Raw genomic sequence first — 8,396 nt, 5'->3', positions numbered from 1 at the left:
AAAATTAGTTTGAAGCTTATAAGATAACTATTATTGAATAATATTATAATATAAATAATATACCTAATCATATAATAAAATATGCAAAATATGTATTTAGATTTTTATGAGCACTAGAAAATAATACTCCACTCTACTAGACTACTGTTAAAATTAGGAGCAGAACCATAATAGTTTGAATTTAATTTAAAGATTTTAAGAAGGATGCAAATATCCAAAGAAGTGACATACATGATATTTTATAATTGATGTCTACTCGATATAAAATATTGCAAATAATTAAAATACAAATGTAATGTGTGATTACAGGCTCCAATTTATGCCAACTTGATTAAAAAAAAACTTTTTATTATTCAATGTTTTTGTAAATAGGTACTAATTTCAATTTAAAAAAAAAATAGCATTTTAATTCTTAATTTTAGAATTTTTTTGTTCTTAAAAACGTTCCCGCCACTGCATTCCAAGTTCTAAACGCCACCGCTAGTTCCCAAATTCGTCAAACACTTACGACCAATAATTTCATTACATTCAACGTCTCTACGCTCTCTGAGGTAGACCTAGATTACTTACGTAATTTATGGAATTATTTTATTATATTACTTGTCAGTTATAACATTATAGGTACGAGTATAATTTTTAAATAGGTACCTACCTAATTAAAGTGTGTCAAAATTATTACATTTTTGTATTTTTTAATTTATTTTTTGAACACTCCATAAGTAAGTATACTTGTATTTTATAAATGTATTCAATCGCAGTTATATAATATTTTATTATTAATTAGTTTATATTAATTAATAAATTAACCGACTACAGAAGATTGGGTGGAAATATCAAATATATTTTATACTAAAACTAATTTTCCAAATTGTCTAGGAGCAATAGACGGCAAACATATAAGGTGTAGAAATCCTAACAACTCCGGTTCGTTCTATTTTAATTATAAGAAGTATTTCTCTATCGTTTTGATGGCAATAGTTGATACAAATTTGAATTTCGTTGTAATCGATGTGGGTTCATATGGTCGTGAAGGGGACTCCAATGTGTTCAAGGAGTGTGCATTTGGTAAACAATTATATGAAGGTAAATTGAACATACCAGAACCAGTTACTTTACCAAATACAAGTACCAACCCACAACCGTATGTGTTTATTGGAGATGAAGCGTTTGCTTTACATTCAAATTTACTTAGACCGTACCCTGGACGTAACCTTACTGATTCCCGAAGAGTGTTCAACTACCGATTATCCAGAGCAAGGCGCACAGTTGAATGTGCATTTGGAGTACTCGCGAATAAATGGCGTGTTTTACATACGGCTATCCAGGTGGAGCCAGATTTTACGGATGACATTATAAAAGCATGTTGCATACTGCACAACTTCGTTCGTAAAAGAGATGGTATAAATTATGAAGATTCTGAAACGCACAACTTAGAAGATATTGAAGCTCGTGGAACAGGGACTCGTTCGCATGGAGTTGAAGTGAGGGATTACTTTGCCAACTACTTTATGGGCCCAGGAGCAGTAGATTTTCAATATGACATGATTTGATTTTTAAATAAAAATACCTATAAGTTTTAGAATAAAATTATTTTTAAATTTAAAAATATTTTATTAAATGTATTCAATAATGTAATTTTTATCTACATGGTATAATAATTAATAATATAATAATTTTAAACCGTATATAATAAATATAAAATATAACTTAGAATACTTACCTTTACTTTCTTTTGCATGTACTTCAAGCTCACTCCAATCTTCAAACATGTACTCACCAATCGTGTTCCAACTTTTTTGTTTTATATGCTTATCCATATAATCTTTGGATCCAATTTCCCATATGGAAGGGTTATTTTGTATACATGATATAAATTTATCAGTATCAAAAACCATTTTTCAAAATATAAATATTTAAAAAATATGTCTAGGTAAAATAAATAATAAAATATTGAAAAAACGCAGCGGCCAAAACGCACAGTGTGGCATACACGATTTAAAATAATGTGTTTTGATGACATGTCCTGCCGATTCGTTTCCCGCCCGACCGCAACATGTTGCGGTCGGTCAGCGGCAGGAATCGACCGGTCCCGACAAAACGTTCTAATGTGGCACCTATGATAAGAAACTATGCAAGTTGTTGTTCCGGTCGACCGGATGCGTTTTACCCGGACCCGCCAAAACGCATGGTGTGGCGGGACCCTAACACGGTGTCCTACGTGAGCGAATTCAACGCGAACGCGGTGCGGCGGGAAGTGACGCGAACATTTCAAACAATTGCCTTCGCCGGAAGTGGCCTACGTGGTCAAACGCACTTTAAGTGCGAAGCGATGCGTGGCGGCGCGATGCGATCGCGATCAAAAAGTTTGATATTTTCGCGCGTATAGTCGGGTCTGAACATGTTTGAACAAGGTGACGAGTATAGTGACATGTAATAACCCGACGTCATATTTTTATATGATAACTTTTATTTTACCTATATTATTATTTTATTGACCATCACGTACACTGGTCCAATAATTTTCATTTTCCATTTTCTGTTGCTACAATGCCTGAAAATTTGATCAGTGCTGTCCAAGAACGCCCTGCATTGTGGGACAGGAGGTGTAAGAATTACCATAATAGATTGTTAGCACACCGTGAATGGGAGGAAGTTGCCAAAATAATTAATAGCACATGTAAGTACATATGACATATTTTTATTAAAACATAATTATTTACATTATTTGTATTGGATGTTGTTCAAAATACAATTTAAAATTTTCTCTGATTTGCGTAGCTGCTCGTGGTGAAGCATTAAACCTTTTTTGTAAATCATTTTGTAGTAAGCTTGGTGTGTTTCGGTATGAATCCTGGAATGATCTAACTTCGGCGTCATTTATTGATTCCAAATCACGTATGATGTTGTGTAGTAAAGTAATGGCTTTTACAATATGGACTGCGTTTTCTACATTGGTTTCGATAGGTTTTTGCAGAATTCTGAATTTAGAGCTTATAGAACCAAACGAACATTCTACCACCATTCTTGCTCGAGATAACCGATAGTTGTAATTATCTTTAGCATCGCCTTTAGTTGTTGTTTTTTCCGGAAATGGTCTCATCAAATATGTCTTTAGAGGAAATGCTGCATCCCCTACGAGAACATAAGGAGTCTTGATACTGGAGCCCGGCAATAATTCTTCTTTAGGTACTTTTAGTCTTCCCGTTTCTATAGCATGCCTAAAGGGGCATTCATCAAAAACGCCTGCGTCATTTTCTTTACCATAGGAGCCCACGCTCACCATAACAAACTTATAATTTGCATCAGTTACAGCTAATAACCCAATTGAAAAGAATGACTTATAGCAATAATACATGGAACCAGAGTTGCTTGGTTTTTTTATACGTATATGCTTCCCGTCAATACTTCCTAAACAGTTGGGAAATTGCCATCTGTCCCAGAAACCTTGCGCTATTTTTTTAAAGTCATCTTCTGTTGGTTCAGGCATGTGTTTCGATAGTAATGTTGTCCATATAGCTTTACATACTTCTGAAACGATTGTGGCAATCGCCGATTTTCAAATTCTAAAAGAGAAAGCGACCTGCCGGAATTGTATACCCGTGGCTAAGTATCTGAAATAATGATAAGTATATGTTTTCGAAATAACTTAATTTCCTCGATTTTATTGATTTAATAAATTAATAATATTTTATTAATGATAAGTTAGGTCAAATGTTGACAAAATAAAAGCATTTTCTAACACGATCACATTTTCAAAATATTTTGAGTTATTTTGAGTTGTTTACGGACATTTTCAGTACCTATCCAATTTTTTATTATTATTTTTTTTTTTGTATGAATGTCAATACAATTTTATAAGTTTGCTAAAAATTCTTGAAAATTTAATAGAAGGCTCCTAATATATTGTTTCAAAGGTATATAAAAAATATTAAAAATCCGTTGTAACAATTTTTTTTTTCAAGCATTTGAAGTTCAAATTTGAACAAATTACGTAAAAATAACGAAAGTTTGCAAATTATTTTGATCTAGAAATTCATAAAATTTTTTCTTTTAAAATCAAAGATTTTAAAATGTATTACAAACATTATCATCATTTTGTCTACTTTTATCAGGAACTTTGTATTAAATTTTCAGACTTTCGACCACAAAATAAAATTTTATTGACAATTATAATAAAAAAATCTAAAAAAATTGAAAACCAAAAGTGTCAATAAATAGCTCAAAATATTTTTAAAATTGTATGGTGTATATGAAATGAGAATATAAACATACAGTGCAATTTTCATGCATCTACAGCTTTTTTTTTTTAATTACAACAAATTAAGAAAATCGCTACATGAGAAATCGAGTGAATATCCAATGTTGTAAAATTTTGAGCTTTTTACGGACAAATTCAAATTTCAATTTTTTTATTTTTTTTTTTTTATAAATATCAATAAAATGTTATTTGTTCAGTAAAAAAGCTTGACAATTAATACAAGGCTCCTGATATATTGTTACAATAGCAATTGTAAAAAATTAAAAATACATAGGCACGATTTTTTTTTATAAGCATTAAAAGTTAGAATTTTTACAAAATTTATCAAAATCTCGAAAATGATCAATCATTGCAATTAAAAAATTATAAAATATTCAGTTTTTATAACTGAGGATTGAAAATTTAAAACAATCATTCTCATAAATTGTTCATATTATAACCAAAAAAATCTAAAAAAAATATTTACAGAGTTATTATTTTAATATTTTAAATTCAAATTTGGACGAAATTATACATCATTAAAACCTAGAATAAAGATTTTAGTTATTTTATTGTAATGTAAAAATATTGTTTGCTGGTATATGAAACTCTTAGAGTATATTGTTATATTTTACATACACGTAATGACATTTTCAAATGTAATTTTTTTTTTTAGGGAAAAATTAATGAAACTAACTATAGTAAATACTAATGCCTAATATTAAAATCAATTAGTTTATTCACAATAATATCATCATATACACTTAGTCATCTATTATAGACCGTTTTCGCTCAGAATCGTATTTCGTATAAAATGATATCACATAATATATTATATCATTGAATTCAAATTTAATACTATCCATTACAGTGACCCACTAATAACCTGTGGTACAGTAGAGTGACATCCACTTGACAACCTTTTTTTATTATAACTAACAAATATTTTGTAGATAAAAAAATAAGTTATCTGGGCTTAACACGGTATAGGGAATCTTGTATTGAATTTTCAAATCTTAGTTATAAAAAGAAATATTTCGCAATAAATGACGATTTGAAGCCCTGATTAAAAAATATATTCAACCATTTCTACCCTTGTTATCACCTGGAGTATCAATACTTTTTTATTTCAGCTGATGGGGCCAAAAAAAATGGAAAAATTTAAGGGATACTTATGCGAAAGAATTAAAAAAAATTCCCAAGCCTCGTTCAGGTGCTGACGCTGACAATGAACCGGAGTATACAGGAACTTGGCCATATTTTGAGTCCTTGTCATTTTTAAAAGTTATTTTAAAACCCCGAAAACAAGATGGAAATATTATTGAACCAGAGGAATCAGTAGAAAGCCATTTAATGGATTCTTCGGAGTCTACATATGCTAGTCTGGTAGACAAATTTGAAACGAACATGACACAAGATCATTTTGAAAGCACTTCTCGGGATGATCCACAACTTTAGGAATTCGAACGGTCAGAGTCGGTCATGACAACAGAATATGAAACTGAAGCAAGACGTAATTATAATATCTCTTTAGCTTCATCTTCTACAACAGCTACGACAACACAAAAACGAAAACGTAAAGATGATGGATTAGAAGCATTTATTCAATTAGAGAGAGAGAAGATTCAAGTTTTGCGACAGGATCAACAAGACAACAATGACGATGACTTACTTTGGTTCAAATCGATGTTCCATACATGAAACAGTTGCCATCATTAAATAAGTTGCGTTTTAGAACACAGATGCAGGAGATACTATTTAAGGAGTTGTCAAATTTAAATAAACAACAAGTACCACAATTTGATCCACAAAATTCATTTTTCCCTAAAGATTATGAAACCTTATAAATACTTATATATAACCTTAAACTTCAAGAAGAAATAATTATAAAATTTTAAGTTAAGATAAAAATTATAATTTAATAATTTGTTTGGTTTAAATTTATGTTACTTTTGGCAATCACAATTTGCAGTAAAACTTTTTTTTATAACATTTCTACATTTTTCATATGCATTAAAAATAAATGTATTTTAGATTTTCATTGCATTATAAATTTACATTATAATTAATTACAGTGGAACCACGATAACAGGAACATCTATAAGTCGAATTTTCGGTAACTCGAAGGAATATTTTGGCCCCGACCCTTCAACTTTTACATAATCTTTTTTTCTATAACTAGAATATGTTTTTGCCACAGATTGATTCGAGTTATCGACGTTTTACTGTATATTATAAATATATTACAAGTATTGTCTTTTACCTTAAAGTAACCATTAATCGTTCTTCAACTGAAATAGGTTGCTGGAAATTAGTAGGTTTTAATTGCAGAACAGGTTTTATAGCGTCAACGATATATTCAAAAGTTGTGGGTAACATCCGAGCATATCCCTTAAAAACTAAGGGTTGACTTTTCAGTTCTTCATATAAATGGTGAAATTCTCCATGACAATGTCTTTCTAGATAAATAATGTTGGTTTCATTTCTTTGTCGTAGGTGGAGGTTCTTCATGAGTTTGTACTTAAGGTACGAATTTTCCATTAAAAACCCTTTTCGTACGTCCATGATGAATGTACTATTGATATTGAGTAGGTAGCGATAGTGATAATTATTATATGTAATTATTTTCTTGGTAAAATAAAATGGTTAAACAAGGTAAGGTTAATCAAAAACTTGATTTACAATTACAAAACTGTGTTCGTAGTTTGTACGCAAGTGCCGACTTTCGACTGATCGACCGCGGGTCGCCGCAGAAGATCGGCGGTTCACGTAGGACAATGTTACCGCATCGCGTCGCGCCACATTTGATCGCTCGAATTTTCGCGCGAAATGCACCGCACTGCGTTCACGTTGAATTCGCTCACGTAGGACACCGCGTAAGAGGCCGTTCTGGTAGAAGTGAAAAATATCCAACGCTCAAGAGATGGCGTTGTTCGCCGTATGCCGCCGTCGGGGTAGGCCGTAACCACGCCCATCGTCTACGCGACAAAGTTCGCGCGTCGTAATCGCGGGAGCGGTACATCATTATCTCACGGACGGTCGATTAGAGCGTTTCGCGTCAATACAGTTGACCGTTGCGTAAATTATCGCCTATGTATGTCTTATGTAGGTACACAAGTCGCGACCTATCTATTAATTAAAGTTCCTGTTTGGTTAAAAATATCAACCAATAAATGAAGCATACAAATTATTATACACCATAACTTGATTTATATTTCTAACCCAATTACTTTTTTAAATACATATAAAATAATAGTTTCATTACGATTAAATAGATTTTGTAGTAAATATGTCGCGTTTTTTACGTTGTAACTTATTGGTGGCCTGGAGTAGGTACTTTTCGTACCATAGTTTGATCTCCTATTTAGGTATTAGTACAATGTTTTCAATAGTATGAATATTATAAAATATATTGATGTAAGTAGGTAAGTATCTTTAATTAAAACATAATATAGGAAGTTGATGTATTTTTTGTACATATAATATATTTTTAAATAAAGACTATAGGTAATTTTATTATTCATATTATTTAATTATCGTTCCAATTTGCAGTATGTAGTATGTACCTATGTAAAAAAACCCGACTGTATACACTTAACATGTTCATCGTTCATAATATATTATATAATCTATATAAATAAAAATTAAATTATGTAAGTACCTACAAATGTGCAGAACACTTTTGATTGAGTTATAATAGTTAATTAAAATACACCTTTCAGATTAATTGCAATTTATTATAATTAATAACTTAAATTAATGCTAGTATTCATAGAAAATGCGAATAACCAACGTATAATATTTATAATGTATAGGTATGCTTTTATTTAATGAAATGTCATATCTACATACTATTATCAATGTAAAAAGAGCATAAGTATTTACAGTGGCGTAGCCAGGGGGATTGAGTGTTTGGGGTTGAAGAAAATCGAAGCAGTTTTACTGTCCCAAACCGTGAGCGATATAAGAAACCCTAGACGTCACAGTGCGGGTTTCAAATACGGCGCTCTTATTGGTCGATTTCAAATTGCCGCGCTTTTTCATATGTCATATTATAATATTATAATAGTTATTATTGATTATCTTATCAATTCAATGCAGACTGCAGTTATATTACTATATATTGTAATATATATAATTTATATACACCTACATTATG

The 8,396-nt window shown here is 30.9% G+C and overlaps 2 protein-coding genes across 2 annotated transcripts; one reads left to right on the top strand and one right to left on the bottom strand.

Moving 5' to 3' along the window:
* The first annotated feature begins 804 nt into the window (after positions 1-804).
* Positions 805-2,197, top strand: LOC103308804 (protein ALP1-like). Its single transcript, XM_008182875.2, has one exon. The coding sequence runs from the start codon at positions 969-971 to the stop codon at positions 1,548-1,550; it is 582 nt and encodes a 193-aa protein (XP_008181097.1). The 5' UTR covers positions 805-968; the 3' UTR covers positions 1,551-2,197.
* A 519-nt stretch (positions 2,198-2,716) lies between these two features.
* LOC103308805 (putative nuclease HARBI1) lies at positions 2,717-3,487 on the bottom strand. The gene has a single exon (XM_008182876.1). The coding sequence runs from the start codon at positions 3,485-3,487 to the stop codon at positions 2,717-2,719; it is 771 nt and encodes a 256-aa protein (XP_008181098.1).
* Between the last annotated feature and the right edge of the window lie 4,909 nt (positions 3,488-8,396).

Source organism: Acyrthosiphon pisum, chromosome A2 (assembly GCF_005508785.2).
Source record: "Acyrthosiphon pisum isolate AL4f chromosome A2, pea_aphid_22Mar2018_4r6ur, whole genome shotgun sequence".
NCBI classification, from domain to species: domain Eukaryota; kingdom Metazoa; phylum Arthropoda; class Insecta; order Hemiptera; family Aphididae; genus Acyrthosiphon; species Acyrthosiphon pisum.
This window is presented reverse-complemented; position numbering and strand designations above follow the sequence as displayed.